This window comes from Sciurus carolinensis, chromosome 7 (genome assembly GCF_902686445.1).
Source record: "Sciurus carolinensis chromosome 7, mSciCar1.2, whole genome shotgun sequence".
Taxonomy (NCBI): domain Eukaryota; kingdom Metazoa; phylum Chordata; class Mammalia; order Rodentia; family Sciuridae; genus Sciurus; species Sciurus carolinensis.
This window is the reverse complement of record NC_062219.1, coordinates 90,818,431-90,846,249: the sequence shown is the minus strand read 5'-3', so window position 1 is coordinate 90,846,249 and position 27,819 is coordinate 90,818,431. Positions and strand designations below refer to the sequence as shown.

The window sequence follows — 27,819 nt, the reverse complement described above, 5'->3', positions numbered from 1 at the left end:
AATTGCAAATAATTCTTCATTTTTCCACATATGCTGTCATAATACAGATATTGTTAATAATAATACAGATATTATTAATTTTTTAATATTATGTGTCTTTCACTAAAACCATTGTATCATTGTATCTCTTGCATTTTGAAATAGTTAAAAATAGCCATTTAAGATTCTTATTTTTTAATATACTAACACCTTTCATTTAGTTGAATGTTGGGAATAGACTAAACATAGTACTCTATTTTTTTTTCTTAGAATTATTGAAAACCTACCAAGTAAAACAGTAAATAATTACATTTCACACTCCAACGGACTCACCACCATAACAATATAAGAATATTTTTCAAAATAGAATCAAAGAATCATTAAGCTTTAAAAGAAAGTATTATGACATACTTCTCTAATAAATCTCATAAGAAGTACACGTATGTAAGCAATTTAAGAAAGGAAAAGTGTATTCTTATAAGTTATAAGAGAATATGACATGCATCCATGTACTAACACATTAGAAATATAAGTAAAATGGATAATATCTTGGGAAAACACAATTTTCCAAAACTAATTCAAGAAGACATGAACAGCCTGATGAAAACTCTAATTAGAATATGTATGGTATGAGACAGATGTGGTGGTTCATACCTATAATCCCAGCTGCTCTGGAGGCTGAGGAAGGAGGATCACAAATTCAAAGCCAGCCTCAGCAACTTAGCAAGGCCCTAAGCAACTCAATGAGACCCTGTCTCTAAATTTAAAAATATGAAAAAGGACTGAGGATGTGGTTCAATCCTTGGTACCAAAAAAAAAAAAAGTATATTTACAGTAAGGTAATATTTTAGAGATAGAAAAGACATTAAAACCTGTAATGCCAGGGACTTAGGAGGCTAGGGTAGGAGGATCACAAGTTTGAGGTGAGCCTTAGCAAATTACTAAGACCCTAAGCAATTTAGTTAGACCCTGTCTCAGAAAATAAAAAGGACTGGGGAGGTGGCTTAATGGTAAAGCACCCCTGGGTTTAATCCCCAGTACCCAAGGCAGGGGAGGAAAGGGGAAGGGAGGAAGAAAAAAGAAAAACCATTAAAGACCAAATAATAAAAATCTCATAATTTGTAAGTAAGAATGTTAGGGTCAAAAGTTTTTATGGCTAATGGAAAACATTCCATCCATTAACTTTGAAAATTAGGAAGTCATTGGAGGGAAATTCAGGGAAGATGCTAACTGGCAAGAAGAAAAGATGTGAGCTGGTAGAAAAGACGTTAATGTCTAGTTTACTTTTTGAGAAGTTTGACCACAATTGGAAAGAGAGTACAAACCAGTAAAAAGGAGGGTGACTGGTTTAAGGAGATACTTCAACACATTTGTAGGCTAAGAGATTATGCATATAAATTAATTAAAGGAGGAGCATGTCAAACTGACCAAATCAAAAGTAGTTACTACTTTTGGTGATAGAAAGTCAGGAGAGTTGTTACCTTTGAGCACACAAAACAGATTGGGAGGTTGGTGATGTCCTAAATTTTGATGTGTTATAGTTACATGGATGTATTCATTTACAAAAATATATCAAGATCTACTATAATATCTATTGTCAAAATGTATATTTATTTGTAAAAATGTATTAGGCTTTGCTGTATTTCATAACATAGCAATTAAAAATTTATCCTCCAAATAAGAGTAGTGTGTATCAATTTCTTCACATACATAATATCATTCAATCCTCACAGCAATATTAAGATATCTCTTAATGTCCTTGACTCACAGATGTAGAAAGAGAAGGACAGAGATTTTAAGTAACAATGTGCAAATGAAGCAGTGTTTGACCCCACACAGTGCAACAACAGGTCTCAGCCTCCTGGTCACTGTTATACAGTCTCCTGTTAGGAGAAGGGCCTGCATTGGAAAGGAGGGTCGGGATTGGGAGAAACTCCAAGATGGGAGGCACAAGAAATATGAAGATACTAAAACTATGGATGGTCTCTCCCTCATCAGTGATGTAGGAAGCAAGGCAAATCTAAGAGAATATGGAGGAATGTTGGGATTTGGGAAAGATGAAAAAAAGAAAAATTATGAGGATTGAATCATGAAATGAGCAAAACATGCTATGAAAAGGCTGCCTATGGTAGCTAAGGAACGGTTCAAGCTGTGGGGTCAGATGCCATGTTTTATCCTTTGCCACCCACTCACAAACCATGTGACACTGATCAAGTAAATTGGTCTCTTCAAACCCTCATGCAAATGGGCATAGTTATCAAATGGTCACATTTCATTCTGTTTTATATTGTTAGGAAAATCCTCTATCCTGTATTCCTGTGTTTAATTCTCTTTCTAACTTAAAGTTGATGGGGACTGCCTTGAATATTTTTATCAATTTAGGAATGATTGACATTAATATAGTATTGAGTCTTTCAGTTCATATACATAGTAGTATTTTTCCATTATTTCATGTCTTCTGTGTTCTTCCAGTAAATTTTATAATATGCTACATGAAACTGCTGCCCATTTTTGCTCAATATATTTGAAAGTACATTACACTGCTTATTTTTATTATGTATAGGATCTTTGCTTCTATCAAATAGTTTTCTCCTAGCAATTTTGCTTTATATTTTCAGTTTCTCTTTTCAGCTTCTGATCCCTACTATTTTCAAGAATTAAACCCTTCATAAGATAATGCACTGGTCACATGAAAATCAGTATTTCCATTGCCACCCCTTCACCCTTCAATCACCTAAGCTATAACTTCTCTACCATCATGTATCAGTTAAACCTTCCCTCCTTATCTTCTAGATTTGTCCACACGTTGAGTTCACTGTCAACCACCTATTCTCTTTTTCCTTGTGACTTACTAACTTGGTCTTTTTAGACCAAGTGGGAGGGAGCAGAGACATTAATCTGTCATGCTTAATTATAAATTTCATATTGCATTTTCCAAATCATATTTCTGATATTTAGGAAAGTCATTTTTAAATTGATTTTGTAGTTTAGGAAATAAAAGTCTTGTATTTTGATCTTGAATTTTGCCATCCTGTTAGTTCTTTTTATTTTTAATAGTTTAAAAATTTATCCTCTTTGATTTTCTAATAAGAATGTGTATTGTCTGCGACAATGAAATATTCTCTCTTTTTTTCCTATTGATCTTTCTTGTTTTCTTGTACATTTTAGAATGTTAGACATAATGATGAGGATCCTCCTCTTTTTCATGATTGTGATGGGAATACTAATATTTCACTATTAAATATGATTTTCATTGTTTTGGAGAGAGAGTCTTAATTAAGTAGGAATATTCACCTCTATTCATAATTTGCAAAGAACATTTCTTAATGAAAAGTTGAGTTTTGAATTTTATAAAATGTTTTTACATTTGTTGATGTGCTCACATGGTTTTCTCTTCCTTAACTATTAATGTAATAAATTATATGGAGGTCATTTAAATGTTGAATCATTGTACATTACTGGACACACTCTGATTTAATACTAATTTATTATCCTTTTACTGTGTTTCTGGGTTCCATTTTTTTTTTTTAATTAAGCGCTTTCACATTTAGTTGATAGATGAAAGCGATGTAAATTTTTTTGCTCATTTTGGCATCAGTGTCATGCTAGCATCCTTAAAAATGACTTGGATAGTTCTATTCTTTTTCTTTGGTCTTGAAATGCTTTATAAAGTGGAAATTTCTTATGTTGCTTTAGTTTGTCTGAAAATTTTTCTGAATTTTTGTCCTTTTTAAAGAATTTCTTCTTTCTTTTTCATTCAGTTTTAATTAAGTTTACTAGTTTTATCTCTGGGGCAACTTTAGTAATCTGTGGTTTTTTAGAAGAATGTCTTTTATGTATCTTTTCAAGTTTGTATATAGACAGAGTATGTGCTATTCTATTATATTGTTTTGATAACTTGTATCACAATGTTTGCCTTTTTGCACACCTTTAAAAACAGCAAAAAAACTGTAACTTGGTACCAATTGATCAACTTTTTTTCATTCCTCCCTGTCTGTCTCCACTCTCCCAGCCTCTGATAACCAACCTTCTACTCTGTTTCTGTAAGATGAACTTTTTATTCATCTATTTATTTATTTTTGGCACTGGAAATTGTACCCAGAGGGACTTTGCCACTAAACCATATCACAATCCTTTTTATTTTTTATTTTGAGACTGTGTATCACTAAGTTGCTTAGGGCCTCACTCACTTGCTGAGGTTGTGCTCAAACTTGTGATCCTCCTGCCACTGGGATTATAAACAGGCACCACCCTACTAGGCTAGATGAGATGAACTTTTTAGAATCCACACATGAATGAGATCATGAAGCATTGGTCTTTCTGTACCTAGTTTATTTAACTTAACATAATATCTCCAAGTTCCATTCATGTTATTGTAGATGCTATGATTTCATCTTTTTTTTTTAAGTTTTTTTATTGTAAACAAGTGGGATACATCTTGTTTCTCTGTTTGTACATGAAGTAGAGGCATACCATTTGTGTAATCATACATTTGATTTCATCTTTTTATGACAATATTATACTGGGTAGATGTACCACATTTTCTTTATTTGTTCATTGGTTGGACATTTAGATTGATTCCATTTCTTGGTGATTATGAATAGTGATGCAATGAACCCAGGAATGTAGCTGTCTCTTTGACAAACCTATTTCATTTTCTCTGAATCTGTAGTCAGGAGTGGGATTGCTGAATCCTATGATACTTCTATTTTTAAGCTTTTGAGGAACTTTATTACTGTTTTCATAACTTTTGTCCTGTTACAGTTAGGAGAAATAAGTTCTGGTATTCTACTGCATAGTAGGGTTACTATAGATAATGATAATGTACTGTATGTTTTCAAAATGCTAAAAAGAAAGGATTTTGAATGGTTCCACTGCAAAGGAATAAAAATTGTTTGAGTAAAAAGATGCTTACTCTTATCTGATCATTAAACAATGTATGTGTGTGTATGTGTATATACATATAAATATCATATGTATGTACATAAATATCACATGGTACCCCATAAGTATGTACAATTTTGATGTGTCAATTAAGAAAATAAAACAAAAAGAAATCACAGTTGCCAAGTTCTAACTATTTTATTTGCTTTTTAGAGTCAGTATGAGTTTTATATGTAAATTTTACTATACTTTTACTTTTCCATTTTCTAAGTTTCTGATTTTTTCTGTTATAAATCCCTCCTTCTGATTTTAAACAATCCATATATCTTTATTTTCTCATTTTCTCTGTATTTAAGGCTATAAAAGTCCTGAATATCATCATAGAAAAATCTTACAAGTTTTGATGTATAAACTACCCTGTTATTCAAAGTATAATTTATATTTTTTATTTTAAAAAATGCATTAATATATAAAAACTTTTACATCTCGAGAGTAGAGAATTATAACTTTAATTTTAAATTTTATTGTAGTGTGCTCTGTGAAAATATCCTATATATTATAAACTTTCTTGGACTTATTTTATCACTTTCTGTTATAGGACTAGTTAGCGTCTGAAAATGTCCATTTGTATTTTAAAGAAATGTACATACTCTGTTTTATGTATGTTACAAAGAAAGATTCATCCCTTTGTGTGGTTTTGTTGTCCTAATTGTTCATCTGTTATATTTGCCTCAACTTTTCTCTGGTTGAGAGCTGTATCCTAAGTCCCTGATTATAATTTTAGTTAGACAGTTTATTCTTTTAGTTTCCTCAGATTTGCTTCATATTCTGTGAAAAATGGTTACTGATTTCATAGAGATGTATTTCTTCTGAATCTTTTTCATGGTCTGCGCCTTGTATCATCATGAAAATGCCCTCTTCATCTCCTTTAATGGTTTTTCCAATATTAACATTGTAGCATCAGAATTTTGCATATTAACATTTGCTTAATTTAGTTCTTTTCATTCCTTTATTCTGTCTTCCTGTGTCATTGGGTTTGAGGGATGTCTTGTAAGTACATTTCCAAAACTGGATTTTTAAATCCAGTATGAAAGTTTTCAACCTTTAGCTGTGAATTTAATCATCCCTATTTCTTATAATTTCTGATGTGCTTGGAATTATTTTGCTCTTTTTTCCATTTATCATACTTTCTAGTTTGTTGATCCTTTACCCAGCTTTGATTGAATAGACTGCTTTTAGTTCTATTTTTCCTTTGCAATTTTACAAATACATAATTTGTTTTTACTTCTTGTGCTTACCTTAACATTGTTAGCATGTATGTTCAGACTTATTTTTTCTAACATCTGGAGTTAATCAATATCTCTAATATGCCTGAGAAAAAGGAGACAACATAATTTTGTTTTCCTCTGCATCCTTGTGACTCTTGCCCCTCTCATCTTTGAACTCTCACTGATATTTTTTTGAATTTAATATCCAGGTGGTTACATTTTAAAAATTAAATATGCATATATATAAATGAAGGTTTACTTAGTTGCAGGATTTTTTTATTTCTTTCTTTGCTATCTATTACTCTATCACTTCTTTTATCTCATTTCCTACCCCAGAGTTATTCTTCTTAGTAGTTTATATTATTTAAGAATTCTTACAGAGAAATATCCTAAAAGAACTAAACTTCAAAGTTCCTTTTAGTTCTAAAAATATCTTTATTTCTGCCTCTCACTTGAATAATAGTTTGGCTGGTTGTAGCATTCTAACTTCAAAGTTCTTTTCCTCAGAATGTTGAGACTATTATCCCATTGGCTTTCTGTATCCTGGGTTGCTCAAAAGGAATCTGATGTCAATCTGAATCTGATTTCTTTGTAAGTAATCTTTCTTTGCATTCTGACATCATTAAAGATATTTATCTTTATTCTTTTTTATTTTTTAATTTTTGATTTATTGTAACAAATGGGGTACAATTTTCATTTCTCTGGTTGTACATGAAGTAGAGTCACACTGTTTGTGTAATCATACATGGACATATGGTAATGATGTTCATCTCATTCTATTATATTTTCTTCCCCCCACCCCCTCCCCACCTCTCATTTTTCTTTGCACAATCCATCCTGCCTCCATTCTTACCTTACCCATTTTCCTCCCCCCCAATCCCTATTATGTATCATCATCCACTTATCAGAGAAATCATTCAGCCTTTGGATTTTGGGGATTGGCTTATTTCAATTAGCATGATATTCTCCAACTCCATCCATTTACCTACAAATGCCATAATTTTTATTCTTTTTTATGGTTGAATAATATTCCATTGTATATATATACCACAGTTTCTTTATCCATTCATCTATTGAAGGGCATCTAGGTTGGTTCCACAATCTAGCTATTGTGAATTGAGCTGCTATAAACCTTGATGTGACTGTGTCACTGTAACATGCTGATTTTAAGTCCTTTGGGTATAGGCCAAGGAGTTGGATCAAATGTTGGTTCCATTCCAAGCTTTCTAAGTAATCTCCTTACTGCTTTCCAGAGAGGTTGCACCAATTTGCAACCCCACCAGCAATGTGTGAGTGTACCTTTTCCTCCTCATCCTTGCCAACACCTATTGTTGCTTGTATTCTTGATAATAGCCATTCTGATTGGGGCGAGATGAAATCTTAGGGTAATTTTGATTTGCATTTCTCTTATTACTAGAGATGTTGAACATTTTTTTCATATATCTTTTGAGCACTTGTAGATCTTCTTCTGTGAAGTGTGTGCTCAATTCCTTAGTCCATTTATTGATTGAGTTATTTGTATTCTTGGTGTAAAGTTTTTTGAGTTCTTTATAAATTCTGGAGATTAGTGTTGTATCTGAAGTGCATGTGGCAAAGAATTTTTTTTCCCACTCTGTAGGCTCTCTGTTCACATTCTTGATTGTTTCTTTTGCTGAGAAAAATCTTTTTAGTTTGAATCTAATCCATTTATCATTTCCTGCTGGCATCAAAATATACATGTAGACCAGTGGTACAGAATAGAAGACACAGAGACAAACTGACATAAATAAAGTTGTCTCATACTAGACAAAAGTGCCAAAAACATAAAATGGAGAAAAGATAGCCTGTTCAACAAATGGTGCTGGGAAAACTGGAAATCCATATGGAGCAAAGTGAAATTAAACCTCTATCTCTCACCTTGCACAAAACTCAACTCAAAATGGATCAAGGACCTAGAAATTAGACCAGAAACCCTGCACCAAATAGAAGAAAAAATAGGCCCAAATCTTCATCATGTGGCTTAGGACCAGACTTCCTTAACATGACTCCCAAAGCACAAGAAATAAAACCAAGAATTAATAAATGGGATAGATTCTCTTTATTCTTGATGCTCACAAAATTTCATCATAATATATTTAGGTATACATGTGTATATATATGTTTCATCTTTAATCTATCCTATAGTCAAGAAGTCTTTTAAAGTTCTAAGAAATTTCCCCATAATGTTTCTTTAAATTCTGTCCTTCCCTCTATTTCTCTATTCCTTTTTTCTGGAAGTATTTTAAATATATTTCAGAACTTCAGTATCATCCATAAATTGTAAGTCTTTCTTACTTTCTGCATCTTCATCTCTGCTCCCAGTACCTTGTTTTGACTTCAGTGTCCATCTTTGATCTGTTCTCATCTGATTTTGGTTTCTATGAGATTTCTCACAACCTCTAGTTCAGAATGGTTTACACTTCCTTATCATCAGTTATTTTTAAAAAATCTTCTCTATTATCTCTAAGGATCTGAGGTAAAGGATATAGGCAAGAATGGTATGTATGAACAGTGCTCAATTTACCAACCTAAATCAGCTTTCAAGTTTTGTGGTATTTATTTGTCAATAACACTCATCAACCATGTTACTGATGAGACCAGACTAGGGTTTGGCAAGGCAGGAAAAGCAGAAGAATTATTGATGAACTTGAGGTCCCAGTATCATACTAAGTGAAATAAACCAATCCCAAAAAACCAAAGTCTGAATATTTTCTCTGATATGCAGGTGCTAATTCACAATAAGGGAGCAGGTAGGGAAGAATAGAGTTACAATAGATTAGGTAGGGAGGAGTGAAGTGAGGGGAGGGGGTGTGTGGATAGGATGGAAAGTAGAATGAATCAGACATTATTACCATACATATACATATGTGACTACAAAGATAGGTGTGACTCTATATGGTGTACAACCAGAAGAATGAGAAATTATACTCCATTTGTGTATGATGTATCAAAGTGCATTCTATTGCCATGTATAACTAATTAGAACAAATTTAAAAAGTAAAAATTTTTTCGAAAAATATTACTGACATTATTACAACTTTGTAAAAATATCAGAAGAAAATCATTGTGTGTTTCAGTGTGTCAAGTCTTTGCTTTTGTACTGTTTATACTGTTTCATCATGTGATTATGAAGTGAAATGTAACATAGCTCCCTTTCTCTGTTTCTCAGGATCATAGATTTTGCTGTCCTCTTCGGTGGTTAGTTTTGTGATTTTTAGACCCCTCTAGTCCACATGTACAATCACTTATGTCAAGACAGCTTATCTCCAACTTAGAGCACATTCAAGATGTCTGAAGAATTGTCTGGCCACAGTACAGTGCCACTTATTGCATGTAGAAACAGGTCATACTTCTTTAGTTCCCATGCATTCTTCCCATAGGCTGGTTTTGACTCATATTATTTTCCAGAGAGACATCCTTTATTGATAGTGTTAAATGGACAAGGAATACATTGCTAGCATTTACAATTGAGATGAAACAAATTGGAGGAAGGAAATGAAATATAAATTATAAAAATAAAAGTAGTTCTAGATATTGACTGGAAAATTCATCTTTGCATTTCAAATTTGGATCAGAGACTGTAGATCAGTGGTCAAAGTAGTCAGCCTGTGGGTCTTTAAACCTTATCTTGGGGGAAAAGTACCAATGTCTTAAATACAGAAGACATTATAATTGGTTAAGCCTTCTACATTATACTTGAGACAGGAGTGAAGAAGTGGGAAAGAGCATACAGGAAATCCATGGTTTTATCATACTAATACTTCACATCTTTATAAGCATAAACTTAAGTACCAAGTAGATGTAAGCACTATCTGAAATAAGGTATCACATGCTGAAAAATGGTACCACCTTTTTAGTGCTATTTATCACAATAATGATAATATCATTGGTTGAGCACTTTCTGTATACCTAGCACAGTACTACCAAGTACCTATAAATTATCTAATCTCTAAAACAACCTGGTGAGATAGGCATGATAAAGTTCTTCATATAAGATTAAAAGAACTGGGAAGCTAAGTTAATACCTGGTGAATTGCAACAAAATAAGTAACTAAGATGAATAATGTTGGCCCCAAAATAAAAATTCTAATAAGGTTCTGCTTTAGCATTAGATTGGGTTGGAGGTAGGAGGATGAGGATTCTATTTTTATTTCTTTGTTTGTGGTTTTTTATAATTCTTTTTTTTAGTTTAGTTACTTTGGTTGATTTCAATTTTTGGAAACAGCAAGACTGAGACTGACAAAGGAAGAAGTTAGTTCTGTTAATGGTTCTGGTATGTGAAGACCTGCATTTCAAAGAGATTCTACACAAGGGAATTGTACCAATAGTGAAATATTTAGCAGGCTTTACCAAAATGAAGCTGCTTGTCTTTTCCAAACAAGTCTCAACTAATGATCAGCACATTTAGAATGATTAAGTTGCATGAAGAAAAATGTCTATGAAATCATGCCTTTGTATTGCCAGAGACCCAATTAGTTTTTCAAAATGACTGGATTAAGACACATGTTGCAATGTAATAATAATACCAAAACAGAGTATTAAGTACTTTAAAATATATATGTTATTTTTGTTCTAGGCTATTAGCCAAACCTCATTTTGTACTTTGCTGCTGTATCATGAATATCATGCACATATAAAAGCAAAGTAATTTTTCCTTTTGAAAGGCTGTTGCTCTTGCAAATGTAATCTTAACATCAACCCAGACAAAACAACAAAGAAGAATTCTTGGGTAAAAAGGAAAGATAAAGAATGTAGCCAAAATAATTATGCAAGATGTCTGTAACTTAAATTAAACCAAAGAAAAGGACCATTCCTGTAATTATATTTCAAGTAAAAATTTCAAGTAAAGCAGTAATTTTAATCTCCCTTGAATTCAAATTTACATTCCTAGTTCTCATAAAAGAAATTGAAAGCACAAATGGAATTAGGATGCATAATTTTTTTTATCATAGGTACTGTAGGCAGCATACACTGTATGGTTTCTAATTTCTGAAAAATTACCTAGCACTGAGGAAAAGTGAAGGCAGAGTCAGAGATTAAGAACCCTCTGCAGAACACCTGAGTTCCCACCACAGTCCAGTGTGAGTCTGTTCTTTGTTTCCACAGAGCATCTGTACAACCACCACAGCATTTTTGCACTTTTTCTTCCTGGCTTCCTTCTGTTGGGTTCTGACTGAGGCGTGGCAGTCATATATGGCTGTAACTGGAAAAATTAGGACACGGCTTATAAGGAAACGCTTTTTGTGCCTTGGATGGGGTAAGCACATTACATACTCTTTTGAGTTCTTGTTAAATGACTTCAAGCATCTGTATCATGAATCAGTAGAGTAATGATTCACAGACTGCTTTGTGTCTAATTTGATATATGAAGTAGAAATATATGATGGTGGTCACATTTGAGCATTCATGGGTCTTTTGGAACTTTAAGAAGGAATAACTATTGAATTCCCATACAGCCAGGCAGTTTACAATCAACAGTGCCTGCACAGTGTGAAATGAGACCAGATATCTATAACCATATATCTAAATCTAAATCTATATCTATATCTATATCTATATTTATATCAATAGATGATAGATAGGTAGATGGACACAGGCAGAAAAATGAAGTGTTCTCTACTAATACTTCCTGAAAATGCAAAATGTCTTAGAATTTCAGGACATGATGGTTCACTAGCATTTTCTCCCCTTCCAAAACTTAAGAGTTCTATTCCAAGAAATCTCAAAAGAATTAAAGAATACACCTATTCACGTCACAGGCAGAAAGCCATTAAGAGAATCAGTGAAATCTCATGTGTCACCAGTGGGGTCCTCAAAAGTATAAATAGAATTTTAAACAGACAGATTTCATTATTTCTTTGCCTGTCTTTATTAGGAAAATTTTCTTTCAAAATGCTTCATGACAGACATCTTGAAAGTTTACACTTTTCATAGGGCCATTTCTAATGAGAATCTAATTTAAGCTGGTTTTAGAAAAATCCAGGAATTTTCATGTTTGTCTTCGAATTAAAAAGCCTGCACTAAAATAACTAAAGAATTTTATACAAAATACACAATAAATACCTAGTGTATAAGAAGTTGAGAATAGGATGTTAGTGAGAACGTGGGAAATTTTAAATAAGTGGACTTAGCAAAATATGAGAATAATCATGCTGAAAAAAAGGATCAAAAACACTTAAAAGATTATCCTTGGTTTCAGCATGGGTCTATCCATATTTAACAAGTATACCAGTACTCTTGGTACAGGAAGGCAGTTAAGAAAAGCTGAAGAATATTTTCTACTTAAATTTTCATAAAATTTGTCTAGACTCCATGACAAAGATCTTCTAAAGTCAACTAGTATTAAATAAGGGAACATTTTTGTCATTAGTTAGATAAATTGTCATCATTAGAAATACAGAATGCAGGTAAAAGCACACATTTCTTTGGTGTACCAGGGATTGAACCAGATGTACCAGGGATTTGACCACTGAGCCACATCCCCAGCACTATTTTGTATTTTATTTAGAGACAAGTTCTCACTGAGTTACTTAGCACCTCACTTTTGCTGAGACTGGCTTTGAATTTGATCCTCCTGTCTCTGTCCCCTAAGCCACTGGGATTATAGGCATGCACCACTGTGCCCAGCCCATATCCTAATAAAGAGTGAAGAGTGGTGATTTCCAGAATGGTTAGCTACTTTATTTAATGTGATTACTCAAGATTTTGAGGAGAGGGTTGGTAGCAGTTCTCCATATTTACAGCTTATATTCCAAGTACTCTGGGTAGCAAAAATTTACCCTGATGAGTAGAATAGTGTCATATGAGTTTTAGTCTGGGAAAGTGCAGCATAAAGAATTTGAAAAAAAAATACAAATCCAAATTTTATGAAACAAAGACTATTCATCGTCTAGTTATCACTTAGGGAAGTATTATTTTTTAATGAACTAGGTCCTGTCAATCAAAAAGTCAACAAATTACATGCAGAATAAAGGATGAGGAGGGTCAAGGTGAGGAGGATACTACATATACAATTTATATTATATATGGAGCCATCATTTTTTTGTTCAAAAATGTGATAGGTCCCTCTGAGATGCTTTCCATAGTTATTGTCATTACACCTCATGAATGAATGTGATGGTGCTAGAGAAGCCTCAGAGAAGAAAGAAAATAGTAGAAAGGGAAGTGGTAGGAAGAAAGAAAACATGAAGAGGAACACAAGAGGATGATAAAGTGATAGGTTTTTTTAATCCAAGAAGGCAAACATGATGGTCCTGAAAAGAAGGCACAACTGAAACTTGAAAAAACAAAGCAAAATGAACTTTAAATAGGGTAGATTAGATTGAACTCTATTCATCAAAATACAGGGAGATTCCTTCATTAAATTTGAAAGAGGTCATAAGTGATTTACAAAAACAACATAAACTAAGTTGTGAAGACAGAACTGGTGCAGATAAACAGGTAATTAAACTCCCTATTCCTACATTTTTGTTATCATAAGAAATTTATAAAGAAATGTTAACTGATAAGATTTACTTTTTCTATCTTAAGTACAACTTGATATGAATCAATATGTGACCAGCTGAATGTTCCACTTCTGTGAAATTCCATCACACCAGTTTTTGCCTGTCAGATTTTATAACTATAAATTTCCTTTATAACCGTGTAAACCCCTAGGGGAAAAATAACTTAAAAGGTATCCTAAATCTCTGTTATTACTTCCCTTTAAACTGATGTCAAATGTGGTGGTAACCTAGCAACATCAAGGAAGTGCACCAAGTTGAAATACCAGCTGTCGCTCTCATGTTTTGGCACTTGAAAGAAAGTTTGTAATGGAAACATACTTTGTGAAGTGATTCATCCAAAGGTAGTTGCTCTGATTTGAACATCTAGAGTTTGACCTGGCTTTTCTAGGGCCAGTATGCACAGTGGCTATTGCTGAATATGAAGTGTGACATTGCTCTTCTTGCAGGTTTGCCAGCATTAGTAGTGGCCACATCAGTGGGCTTCACCAGGACAAAAGGATATGGCACAGATCACTAGTAAGTCCATCCACAGTGAAAAATCATATTATAACTTAGCAAGTCATATAGGCTCCAATCATCTTGGATAACATTGCTGTGCATTTTGTCATGGAGTCTTTAATGAGGAACGATGTGAAGTAGCTTATATGAACAAAAGTCAAAGAAAAAATACCAAGACACTGTTCAGAATCCTCCTTTTGATTTCTCATTTCTTAATAAGACTGGTGTATTTGGCTTTTGAAATATTTCAGTATTTACTGTTCATGTTGAACCTCAAGTACTTTTTTTTTCAGAACTGGTTCCCTGACTTCTAATACCATTGATGATAATGTATATTGTTATTAACCAGCTTTCGTTGTATTAGTTCAAGTTTTGCTGCTGTTTAGGGTAATTCATACTCAATATTATAGATGAGGGAAATTAAGAGACTCCATATTAGAAAATTCCTAGGTCTTAAAAAAATTAGAAGGGAGAAAGGCAGCTAATAGCCCATCTTATACTTATGATGCTGAAAAAAAATTTTCGAGAGAATTCATAGTAAATTTTTTATTTAACTTTTCAGATTTAAAACAATGCATTTTTATTCATTACTGCATCTACTCTCATCTTGAGACATTTGAGAAATATGGAGTGTGCATCTTATTAAAGGTTTATGTTTTGAAATGTGGTGTTTTGTTTACTTACCTTCAGGTTTGAGGTGTGATTAACTGCTAGTTAGGTCAACTGGTGGGTTTATCTATCTTGGGAGGATACCAAGGGACTTCACTCCACCTACCCATCCAAAAAATACTTCCCAAGAGTTTAAATAGTTCATGTCATCAGATCACTTATTTTTCCTATACAGTCTATATAATTGAAAAATTTCAGATATCATCTACAACAGAGTAGGGTTTACTGTAGCACTGTTACCTTTAAGTTATTATTTTTTATAATAACATAACTATTTTAGTATGAATCCAGTAAGAATCACCATACTGAAAATATGGAAATAAGTATGATTATAGATGTTATGGTTTCTACTTTCAAGGAGTTTTCACTTAAAGTCAAATATAATACAATGAGTCATGTATTGATTTTATAACTAAATGTTATTCATAATGGTGTAAACCCTAGGGGGAAAGTAACTTGAAAGATATAATAACACCTTAAAAGACAAACTAAATCTCAGTGTGGAACTTTGCTTACACAAATATATGGTAGAAATTTGGTGGTAGCCTCAGAGACACCAAATTATTCTGTCAGACTCAGGTCTTTTTCTACAGTTGTTTTTTTTTTTAATTAAAAAATGAGCATTAGTTAGCTACCTCAAAGTAAGCTGATAAAATTTTATTTTTCTGCTGTTAATGGCAAAGAGCAATAACTAAATGCAGACTTTTAATAAATACACACAAATTTTGAACATATATATATTGGTGTATGAACTTGTGTATGCATATGTAACTACTAGATTTAAATTTAAGGTATAAATTATAAATTAAGGTATAAATTATAACAAGGTATAAGGTATAAATCAAGGCATAATTTATATAGAGTAACATTTATCCTATTAAGTATACAGTTCTGTGTATTTTAACAAATGCATGTCATGTCACTACTACGACAATCAATATAGTTTGTTGTTAGAACAGATATAGCATAGTTCCTGTCTAATGCTACTTTTTGTTGTTGCTCTGCTATGTGAGAAATTGAACACAGGGCTTCATGAATGCAAGGCAAGCACCCTACCCCTGAGCCATATCCCCAGTCCTAATGTTGTTTTTGAAGGCAGCCCACCAATTTTGTGGACTATTTTCAAGGGTTATGAAATTGTGAGCATGGCTCTACATCAGCAGTGTAAAAATGGTCCCTCACACTTCCCTTATGTCCATTTTCCTGGAAAGTGCATGTGCAGATATGTCACCCTGAAGAGCCTCCAGAGTTGAACCCTCTGGCCTCTTAATTTCCCTCTGCTGCAAGAACCTGAATGTGTTCACCGGTATGGGTCATGTCTCTCTCAATGCAAACTGACAACCCTTAGTGAATTTAGTCCTTGAAACAAATATAGTTGCCCTTACCTTTATTCAAAAATTTATCTGTAGTGAATTTTCTTAATAGTCTGGAAAACAGTCAAATTAAAAAAACATACAAATATAGATTTCCCATTTCCTATACTTATGTCTTTTAAACCAGTTTCTCCTGATATCTCTATGGCCTCAAGGAAAAACAGGTAAATGGCACATCTAAGACTCTCAAAACATGCTGTTCTTGCTTAAATTATATTTGGAAAAAATTTCCTTAAGGGAGACAAAACAGCATTTTGCAAAATTTAAGTAATCGTCACCTTTGTAATGAAAGTAAATGCAGAAATCTCTTAAGAGTAATTTGTCTAAAATGTTTAAACTGCTTGAAAGTAAGGTCTTATAATACAAGTTTCTCTTCAGTGAGAGGTCCATAGTATGTCTAACTTCGAAAAGCTCTAATTATGGCTTTTTATACATTTTCTATGTGGTTTTATCTTAATTGCAAATCTTTGAAAGATGTCCAGCATTTCAAGGCCAGATGTATAAGTTACTGGTATCATACCTTTTGTGGTCAAATACTCATCACTAATTTCTGTTAGTTTTTATCTAATGTTATTTCAGCTGCTGGCTTTCTCTGGAAGGAGGGCTGCTCTACGCTTTTGTTGGACCTGCAGCCGCTGTTGTCCTGGTAAACATTGAAAACTACTTATTTACTTCCTTAATCAAAAGACTAATTTGGTTAAATTAGAGTGGCAACTTTGTTAAAGTATTTACTGTGTACAAATTTTAATGTTCAATGAACTGTTGCTGTGCTTTGAATATCAATTGCTTTCGGTTCTTTAATACTCTATTCATATTTTAAATATGAATTTAAGATATTAAACTTGGGAGTATGATATTTCTCTTCCAGTGACTTTGGACTTGTGAAGAAGTTTTGAGTGAGTTTTAACAAATTCTTCCTTTTCAATATATAGAGCCTCATCATTTGCTATCATTTACCTTTTACTATTTTGTACAGTATATATAGTTATTAATAGGGAGATTTCTTCAAGGCTGTTACTACCAAATAATAAATGTATTTCTTAACCTCTATGATACTAACACTTTGGACTGGATATTTCTTTGATGCAGGGTCTGTCTTATGTATTTTACAATGTTTAGCAGGATCCCTCCCCTCTACCTTGCACATACCTATAGCATCCTCCAGTTTTGGCAATCAAAATATCTCCAGATATTTCTGATGTTCCCTGACTCTTAAACATAGGGGGGGATTCATTTAGCCAATTGATTCTCTTTGGAATCACAAAATAATTCCTTAAATCTTTTTTTTTTTTTTTTTTTTTTTTTGGTACCAGGAATTAAATGGTATGTGCTTAACCACTGAGCCATCCCCAGTCCTTTTCATTAATTTTATTGAGATAGGGTCTTGCTAAGTTGCTTAGGGCTTTGCTAAGTTGTTGAGGCTGGCTTTGAACTTGCACTTTTCCTGCCTCAGTCTGTTGAGTCACTGGGATACAGAAACGTATAACTGTGCCCGGCCTTAAGTCTTTTAATTATGGTAACATGTGAAATCTGCTACCAATTTCTCTCTCTCTGAGCTTATTAATTACAAATATCACTTGCATAGACAATGTCTGAAGATAATAAGAGGAAAGAAATGGTCTTCATTAAATACAAAGATTCATATCACTGTGCAATTAGATTTCTACTTGGGAAATTACTGTTTAGCTTGTAAAATTTATTCAAAAAATTGGAAGCTCATGACATTTTTCTTAATAACTCTGATATTTGAGTTTTCTTCCTTTTAAGTTTGTTCTCCCTCCTCTAAGCTATAAGAATGAGAAGAAATTGCTCATGTTTTCCAGTAAAAACAAAACAAAACACTAAGCGGGATGTTAGAGAAGACCCTAGGGGAATCAAAATCATTAGACACATTTTTGTCTGCTGCATTGAATTTTTATTTAATCAATAGAAACATTTCCCTAAGCTACTAGGTTAATATACATATAATCCTAAAATGAAGAAATAAAGAGTATGTGTATAATTGAAACACCAAAGTAAGGCCTTTGGAGTAGTGATAAATTCCCTCCTGATTAAGTTGTAGATTAATAGAATCCATGGAGTGTACATTTTCTCTTAGTTCAAATAATGAGAAGTACAAAGATGAATAAGCATTCTCTTGATTAACTGCTATCTATCTTGTCAGTGAATAGTGATACCTCCTAAGTCCCTACTTAAAAGATATGCTTTGGTTCTTCCTTACATCAACAATCTAACATATTTCAGCTTTGTATTCACCATTTGCAATGTCAGAGAGGCCAGGATTGCACCAATATTCTGTTGCCCAGGGATCATGGAGAGTGAGAGGCAAGGAAAACAAAAAGATTTAAAGAAAACAAAAAATACTTTTCCTTAATTATTTTGGTTTCCCTATTGGACTGGTTTCCTTTATCAAGAGGTGTTGGTAGATCAGAAAACTATGGATGCTCATCACGATGATGCTGCTGCAAATAGATATCTATCTCTGTGGCTTTTTACAACTTAATGTGAGAAAGAAAATTTTCTTACCAAATTCATTTTAGCTGTCATATGCAAAATAACTTTTAAGTGAGAGTAAGAAAGTCTTGGAAAGAAGTTGATGAGCAATGCTTACTGGAGAGTATTTTAAGAATTGATGCTCTTTGTCCTCTAAAGGTTCTAGAGAATTGACTAGTCTTTCTCTTCTGTCTGGAAAAGTGTAGTGCAACAACACTGCTCCCATCCCACAAGAGAAAACAGTCACCCAGTGTGTGGAATATAGGCATTCTATTTTCTCTGTTTAGAATCCTTCACTTACCAGAGGCCTCATGCCCCAAGATGCAAAATATTTCGGTTCTTAAGCATAGGGTAAAACTCATCTAGCCAATTGATTTTATTCAAGATTGTCTCAGAGAAGAAATCCAGATTGGTATACTATGGTACCATTTAAAAGTATGGCAATCAAAGATTAATTTCCCCAGTGTTAACTGCAAACCATGGGAATTAAAGTAACACACCACTGTTAAATTGTTCTATGTGCCTTTATGCACTTAACAAAAATATTTGAGAAGTGCTTCATATCACTACTCTTGTGAGTCTAGAACTCTACAGTGGTTTTAAATTGATAAAGCAGAGACCGAATTCCCTTCAAAATTATTGAAAGGTCAACTTTGTTTCTGTTTGACAGGTCAACATGGTGATTGGCATTTTGGTATTTAATAAACTTGTTTCCAGAGATGGGATCCTAGATAAAAAGCTCAAACACAGAGCCGGGTAAGCTGCAATTGGTGGATTTTGAAGGTTCTTTACCAGTGAATCCCATAATCCAATTCCAAATCCTTGTTGACTGTGTTTGTGCCTCAGATTCTGTTTTTGATGTCCCAGTGTGTCTGGTGGATTGTGCCTTTCTAATGTTTCTAATGTTCTCCTCTGTAAATGATATAACAGACTATTAAGAAAGTCTAGGTTTACTTGACAGTGTTATTTGTTTGTCAGTTAAGAAGATTAATGTTCAGGAAGGCTGGATTTAAAATAGTTGTCCTTAAGCAAGGGCTTTCAAAGTCCTTCTACTTCTGGTCACAAAGGACAGGAGGTAGATGGAACACAGTGTCACTATGTTACATGACTGAGCTGGGAAAAGCAAACCCAAATAGTGCAATAATACTGCATTTTCTTTGATTAATTGTAGACATCAGAAATAAAGTCTTCACTTAAGATAATCACCTATCAAATACTATTCTTGTCTTATATTTTCATTCTTTATGACATAATTTTGATTATAATTTTCTAGAAAGAGCTGATCATAATTTTCACTTGCACATTTTAACCACTTATAAAATTTAGAAAAGCATCTCCCTTAATTTTGCTGTTATTACAGTATCACCCTATCAAATGACTTAACATTCATATGCAGAGTGAGAGCAGTTTTTCAAGGTTACATCATAAACATTTATAGAAACTTGAATGAAAAACTAATGGTTTTAAATTTTCCCTTGTGTCTGTAAAGTTTATAGTTTTCTACTTTCTGTTAAATATCATCATCATTCAAAACTTGCCCATATAATAGTTCTTTTTTAAAAATAATTCAGGGTTTTAGTTAATATTCACTGCACTTGATCAATTCCTGATGAGAGCATTAAGTCCTTTGTGTTTTTACAATCTATGTGATGATTTATAAGGTAAGATAACCCAAGTATCTAAACTAGTAAACAGACAAGTCTAATGGATTTCAATATAAAATTTTGATGTTATTCATATTAAACATTGGAACTGCTGTGGAGTAAAAAGCATCATTGGGAGTTTCTTCTTGAGGGAGGGTCACTTCTCATTTAGAGATATTTTCACTATAGATTAGTCCCATGGTATCCTTTAATAGGGAGCTTTCAACTTAGTACAGATACTTGGACATGAACCTTTCAAAAGATTATTTTTGTTAGTCTGCCATGTGTGGTTGAAATTTAAGTCCAAATTAATCATATAAAAATAGATTTATCATACCAAGTACCAAGTATAGAAACTCAGCTCTGCTTCTGATGGTACAAACTTAAATAATTTAAACAAAATAGTAGGAGTGGGTTCAAGTGCTTAGGTTAAGGCTTGGAATCAAAGCCATGTTCAATATCCAGCTCTGCAATTTACTAGCTGTGTGTATATCTGTCTTTGGGCATGTTACTTCATCTTTCTGCATGCAATTCAGTCTCCTCATCTGTTAAATGGGAAAAATAGCTTTTGCCCCATAAAGTATATGGAATATAATGTGTGTAAAGTATTCATTAGAAGATCTGACAAATAGGAAACATTCACTTGACAGTGGCTATTCCTCATTTCACAATGAAATGAGCAAGCCGAAGTGGATGTGTGTTTTTCAAAGGTCACTATCAACCAGGAATTCATGATTTCATCATTCATAGTGAGGTCAGAAAGATGAGATCATCAAATGAGTACAATGCTGAGAATTCATTAGATTATCAGTCAGTATTTATTTTCTCATTTAATTATTTTATATGCAATGCCCAGTTTGTTTAAAATAGCTCTTTGTAAGAGATAATATAGGTTTAGAAGAAATGACAACCTTGTTGTATTATGAATTTAGAAAATATCCTTATCAATCTACTTATTAACTCTGACAATTATGATTTTAAAACCTTTGATTCTAAAAATTTTCTTGGACATCATGTATGTCTTATTGGCAGAACTGAAAAAGGAAATTCTGGTTCAAAAGCCACTGCTAAAGAAACAGAAGTATTGGTAAGGTACATGACCAAGCAGAATACTGATTACTTTCCAAAGTCAGGAAGAGCTATCAAATTAATGACTAAGCTTAAAAAACTTTTTTCTTGAATATAAAATGTTATTTTGGCCTTAGTAAGTATAGACTGAAATTTGTTCTTTATTCCCAAATGTGATCGAAGGAAAACTTAACAAGTTGTAGATGTTTGAAGCTAATTTTAATTCACAGAAAAGCAGTGAGGACAATAATAAAGACTTCAGTGAAGAAGAAATCATTACAACTAACTAAAGAAATGTTGACTAGAACCTAACTGGCCTAATTATTGACTTCCATAATTGCAAAAATTGACTGTTTCAGGTTGTGTGAATATACAACCATACCAAGCATATCTTTTGAAACTGTGTAATTATTTAGAATTGAAGATAGTACCCAGACATTCCTTCTTCCATTTTGTCTATTACTTTTTCTGTCTTCTTATTTTTTTATAATCTCTTATTATAAACAGCAAAGTATATAGTTTATACTCAATAAATATTTATAAAAGAATGTGTGAGTAAATGTTTAATAAATAATATAATAGCTTGACAAGTTTTATAATACCCAAGCCATATTAAATATTTCTAATGTATAAAATACATTTACTAAGGGGGGATTTATTATGAATTATAATACATCATATATAAAATGATAATTGGAAAGGATGAGAATAAGTTAAAATCACATGTGTCTTTTTAAAACATCTTAAACAAAAAGTTTAATTTTCTGTATTTTTCTATAGTGGCACTTTCTGTATCATCTCATCTACCTGAAATTAGGACATTAGCAGAATCTTTTGCATATTTCATGAGATTTTTCCAAATGGAGATGGAGGGGAAATTTTCCTTCCAGGGACTCTATTAGAGTATTAATATACAAATCAAACAAAAAAAATCTTCCTAGAGAAAATAATAAATAAAATTGGGAACTAGAACCTGTAGATTTTAAGACCCATAGTAATAATAGGAGCCGGAAGAACACATTGGAGGAGTAGTAACAGCCATGTTCCTGCCCTGGTGCCCTGGTTACGTTGCAATGTATGGACAGTTCAACTCTATTTTTTATAATTAATTGAAATTTTTTATTTTATAAATGTGCAATTTCCTCTGTATCAAAGAAAAAAGCCTCATTTTTCATTGAAACTGCTTGATCTAGCATTAGACTGTATGTTCTTCATATTACATCATTTATGAATTGGTACTCTAAACCAGGAAAAAACATTACATCTCCCTGGATAATTTACCATTCCTCTACTCCATTCACAGCTAATAAAGGAATACCAAAGCTGTCCAAAAAGTTAGCATCAAGCACAGTTTTTAACAGTTTGCTTTAAGGAAAGTATGTATAGACCCTTTAGTCAGTTTCAAATAGACAAATAAGCATATGGGATACTAGTTGCAATTTGTAATCAGGAAATCGCTTAGGTTAAATTGCAGTATTTCAGGGCTAAAATACTTGCTGTATTGGGTACTTCAAATTATTTTTTTAAATAAACTTTGACTTTTCAATCTTGTTTTAGAACACAGAACAAAATGCCTTTAAATTGAGAAATAGTCACATTCATGTTAGAAGCACAAACATCAAATAACTCATCCTCTGTGATAAAGAAAACAATAAGGGAGTAATCCATGCCTTTAAAATATTAATATCATCAAATTTAAGATTAAAGAAACTCAATGTATAGTTAGAGAAGTGGTGCTCATTTTGCTTATTTGCTGGTATAATCTATGGACTTTCAAGAAAAACAGGTGCATGAGTTCCCTCAAATTAGTCTTTGGGGATGGGGCCAGGTGGACTGCTATGTGCAACCACTGGGTTAACCAGTCTAGGTGCTCCTTTGCGGGCAGCTTCAAACACTGTAGCAGGCTCACTGAACCATTTGTGAACTAAACTAGACAGATTATCTGTTATATGTTATTTGAAAAGTTTAGGTAAATGTGGCTGGTTTGGGTACGTATGTAAAGTGGGTTCACTCTGTAAAGTGTGTAATTTAGTACCATATTCCCTTATCTTCAACTCTGGGAGCTTTTTTTTTTTTTTTCATAAGATCTGCTGATCAAGCTGTATTTTTCAGATTTATTATCTCATCTAAGCATTATTCACAAATGAATATGCTTATTTAGAAGAAACTAGACATTCCAAATTATAAGCATCTTAACATTTTCTCTCTTCTGCCACTTGAGATGCTTTTAATTTGAGATGCTTATAATTTGGAATGTCAGGTTTCTTTTAAATACGTATATGTATTTAAACATATATATTTATGTGTTATATGTTATATATATATGTATTTAAACATATATATATATATGTTATATATATATATATATAGGCAACTCTCCTATAAATTATTTTAAAAATCCTTAGGGCAGACATATTTTAGACATAAGCACCACATTGGAAATACACCACAAAAATTAATTTCAAGTTGTTTTGGATTTCTATTCAAGCAATTTCTTTTTGGGTTTCTTAAGAAGTTTATGTTCTAATAAACATTTTTCATGGATTCTTTTCTTAAACAAAATGCATGTCAAATTTTCTCTGTAGTACAATTTTGTTTCTATGATGTAGTTGATGGAATCTGAATTTATGTATGAAATCTCTTAGACCAGAATAGACCATTTAAATGCTATGAGATTGTAGTCTATAACAAATGTTCAGAAAGGAATTTTTGAGCTTCATAATATATTAAATGTATTTTATTAAAGAAGAAAACTACCACTCTTTTTTATTATCAACTAATGTTTCATTAAGTTTTATCAGCCCTTATATTCAGATTATCCTAAAATATGGATAGTACATTGATGCTATAAAAAATCTCAAAGAACAAAGCTGATGAGATAAAAACTGTTTCATCTACAGTTGAAGACTCCTAAAATAAATATATATTATATACTATGTATATATTATTTCTGAATGTAATGTATACTCCTGTGTGGGCTTCTGAGGTAAATGTGTTTCAGGAGGCTTTAATTTATATGTTTGTCTTTTGCAAATGACAATGAAAATCTTTGAAGCTAGGAGTCCTCACATGTTTGAGTACCAGGGGTCTGAATAAAGGGTTTTTGCTGTATTTCTACACAAGCACATGCTTATGTTTATCTCAGTGTTGGACAATTTTGACCTGTAGACATAAGGCTATTTATGGTGTAAATGATGGAAATATACTTTGCATGCAAGAAAGGCCCAGAATGTTAAGAGGTAAATGTTACAAAGATAATTTATAGTATAAATGCATCTTTCAAACAATCTAGAGCTTTCATCTTTGATAAGTATACTTTTCTGTATGAAATCGTATTTAAAGCTAACTTGCAGCAGCAACTTTTTTTGGTGACAATTCAATATTTTGTTCTTTTTGTGGGTGTTCTGTTTGTTTGCAGTCAGATGAGTGAGCCTCATAGCGGTTTGACGCTCAAATGTGCCAAGTGTGGAGTAGTTTCAACAACAGCTTTGTCAGCCACCACCGCCAGTAATGCCATGTTAGTCCCAATCATTTACATCTTCTTGTTACAAATCTTTACAGTGCATGTGAGAAAATGCTATGATGAAAAACAAAATACTGGTTGCTAATACTTAAATATTTGTAATTGGCAACTACATTTATAACTATGTGGGATAGTCTATAAAAGAGTAAATAAAACTCTTAAATGTTATCTGATTTGTGGTTTCCAAGTTAATAGTCTTGGTGCCGCATACAAGAATGCTTTGTTGAACGGGGGTTTGGTTATGGCCTGGGGCATGACATGCAGCTACGTAATGTTGCTTTCTCTGTCTCTCAACAGGGCCTCTCTTTGGAGCTCTTGTGTGGTATTGCCCCTTCTGGCTCTGACCTGGATGTCTGCAGTTCTGGCCATGACAGATAAACGCTCCATATTGTTTCAAATACTTTTTGCTGTGTTTGATTCATTGCAAGGCTTTGTTATAGTCATGGTCCACTGCATTCTTCGGAGAGAGGTGAGAAATATTATTCTTGTGCAAGATGAGTGATAAATAAAGGGGATATCTAACAAGTATGATCTTTTATTTTAATATATTGATTTTAGATTGAAGCTGGTCTTTACCACATCATCTTAAGCAATGGGGATTGCTTAAGATTCAAAGCTGAAGGGAAGATGTAAGGAGTAGTTCAGGAGGGCCCCTGGCAGTCTAAAATATGTGGGTCTATGCTAAGGAACTCACAGCCAGCGGTACCAAGAACCAGGGAGAGAAGATTAAAGAGAGGTTTTGTGGAGAGGAGGTATGTTAGAGAACTGGTACATGAAAAGGAAGGTGACTTTTGTTTGATAGGCACTATTCATAAATAAATAATACACTGATATTTCTTAACTTTGCTTCTACATATAGCACATTCTCATTTCTCATATTAACTAAATTTATTTTCAGTAGAAAATGTTCAAAATATTGAATAGTTCTTTAATCTCTAAATTGTGGTTAAGGTTACTAAAGATTAATGATTTTATATGGATGATTATGCTCAGAAAATACAAAAGAAGGTACCTAGTGGGCATGATGAGCAATAATTAATTGTTCCTAGAATTGTAGACCTACCATCATAGCCTTTCTCCAGGTCATGGCCAAAGTTTCTTGTCAGCAGTGGGGGAAGGAAGAAGTTATTTTTCATGAGTGGAGACAATAACTGACACCAAATCCACCCAGGACAGTGAAAGATTGCAGATTTGAGTTGTTTAGGGATAAAAATGTTGTTTAAACCAGAGTGAAAATTATTCTGAATGCTTTCAAGCACTGACACGGTATTTACAAGGCTTATGAGTCATTTTAGCATTTACTCTGGGGATGAGTGGTGACTGAAGAACACATTGACACAGTGCCATGCTAGTGGTTTTGAGAAAATGGTCTACTCTGTCATTTTGCATTATTTGACTTGTTTGAGAACTTTATTATGATGTGTACCTTGCAAACAGATAAATTTAGTGTGAGTACACACCACATAGTTTGTACAATGATGTGTGAATGCAACCAAAGGCTTTAACCTGATTTACCAGGTGGGGAGAACAATATTTCCGTACTATTTCAAGAAGATACAGATGTCAGCAATATACCACAGGTGTATTCTAAAGCTATTCTGTGATGAAAAACAAAGAAAACAGATGAAGTGTTAGTTCCTCTTGCAGGGAGAGAGAGTGTTTCATCATTTAGAAATTCTGAAATAGCTTACACTTAATAAACTTACTATTCTCTCATCACAAATATCTAGCTAGAATGTCAGCATTAAAATCTTCCAAATATTGAACTACGTACTAAAGGAGTAAAAGCTAACAGGAAATTCAATAATAATTTAGTAGTAGTCTTTTCTAATTACAACTGTCTTGTAATCTTCTGTATTAATATTATCTCTAATATCTTTATGTAACAGGCTTATGGTAAATAAATAGACATATAATGCACTTTTAATTGACAATTAAGGATGAACTGTTGCAGGCTTTAAGTGAGGAGTATGACATACCTATATACCTATATACAGTTTTCAGATGGTATTAATACCCTAGGTGTTAAGGAGAAGGAATGTACCAGATCTTTAAATAAGCTTCCTTTTTCTTCATAAATAAGATTTCTAGATAGTCTTTGGTTATAATCAAAATATGGAGATTTTTAAGTGACAGATACTTTGATGGCTTATTATCAAATTTTTGCTGCTTACATGAAGAAAAATATTTGGCACATAATTTCTTGATTTCCATCAGAACTTTTCCATACTTGTTAATTAGACTATTGCTGTCAAAAACATGATTTAAGGGCAATTAAATCAAATCATAGAATAAATGCCTCTGCTGAAGTCGATATCTGTAAATACATGATCTTTTCATTAATAGGGAATAAAAATATAGATATCATCTCTGTTATTGTTGCAGTTTTAAAGATTAGTTCATATTGAATAGTTTTGTAGCTGGTAAGTTAGTAGCATAATGTCATAACACTTTAGTTCCAACACTGAAATTATGTATCCTTTTTTTTTTCTTTGAACTTGAAAAATACCCTGTAACACTGCTACACATGAACAGATTTCAGTTGTAGGGCAAGTCTCCTTCAGAATTCTTAAGAGGAATTTCATTACTGAAAATGCAAAAGACTTCTGTTTAAAAGAATTTCACAAACCCCAAGGAACTTATCATAGGAAACCACTTTGAACCCATAGGTCCCTTTTGACCTTCTACATGTATACTGCCTGGCATTAGTATTAGGTCTATCTGGTAATACTTCTGATCATATCACTCTAGCATTGACCACAACCTAAGAAACAGAAGCCTTTTCTATGTTCCCTGTGTGTCTCCAGTGACATAGTATGAAATAGTAGTTCCATTAAAATACACCAAAGCAGATGGAATAGGCAGCTACTGATAAAATGCTGGGTCAAAATTAACCAC

General features: G+C 32.9%; 1 protein-coding gene across 3 annotated transcripts in view; it reads left to right on the top strand.

Annotated features, from left to right (window-relative positions):
* Adgrb3 (adhesion G protein-coupled receptor B3) overlaps window positions 1-27,819 on the top strand; it is a 680,206-nt gene that overhangs the window by 609,412 nt on the left and 42,975 nt on the right. For 2 of the 3 annotated variants that reach the window (XM_047557981.1, XM_047557980.1), the window contains 6 exons: window positions 11,256-11,406; window positions 14,101-14,170; window positions 16,774-16,840; window positions 19,358-19,443; window positions 24,817-24,915; window positions 25,219-25,390. In XM_047557981.1, the coding sequence (XP_047413937.1) occupies window positions 11,256-11,406; window positions 14,101-14,170; window positions 16,774-16,840; window positions 19,358-19,443; window positions 24,817-24,915; window positions 25,219-25,390 (645 nt within the window). The remainder of the gene's footprint in view (window positions 1-11,255; window positions 11,407-14,100; window positions 14,171-16,773; window positions 16,841-19,357; window positions 19,444-24,816; window positions 24,916-25,218; window positions 25,391-27,819) is intronic. The other variant, XM_047557982.1, reaches the window with a different exon arrangement.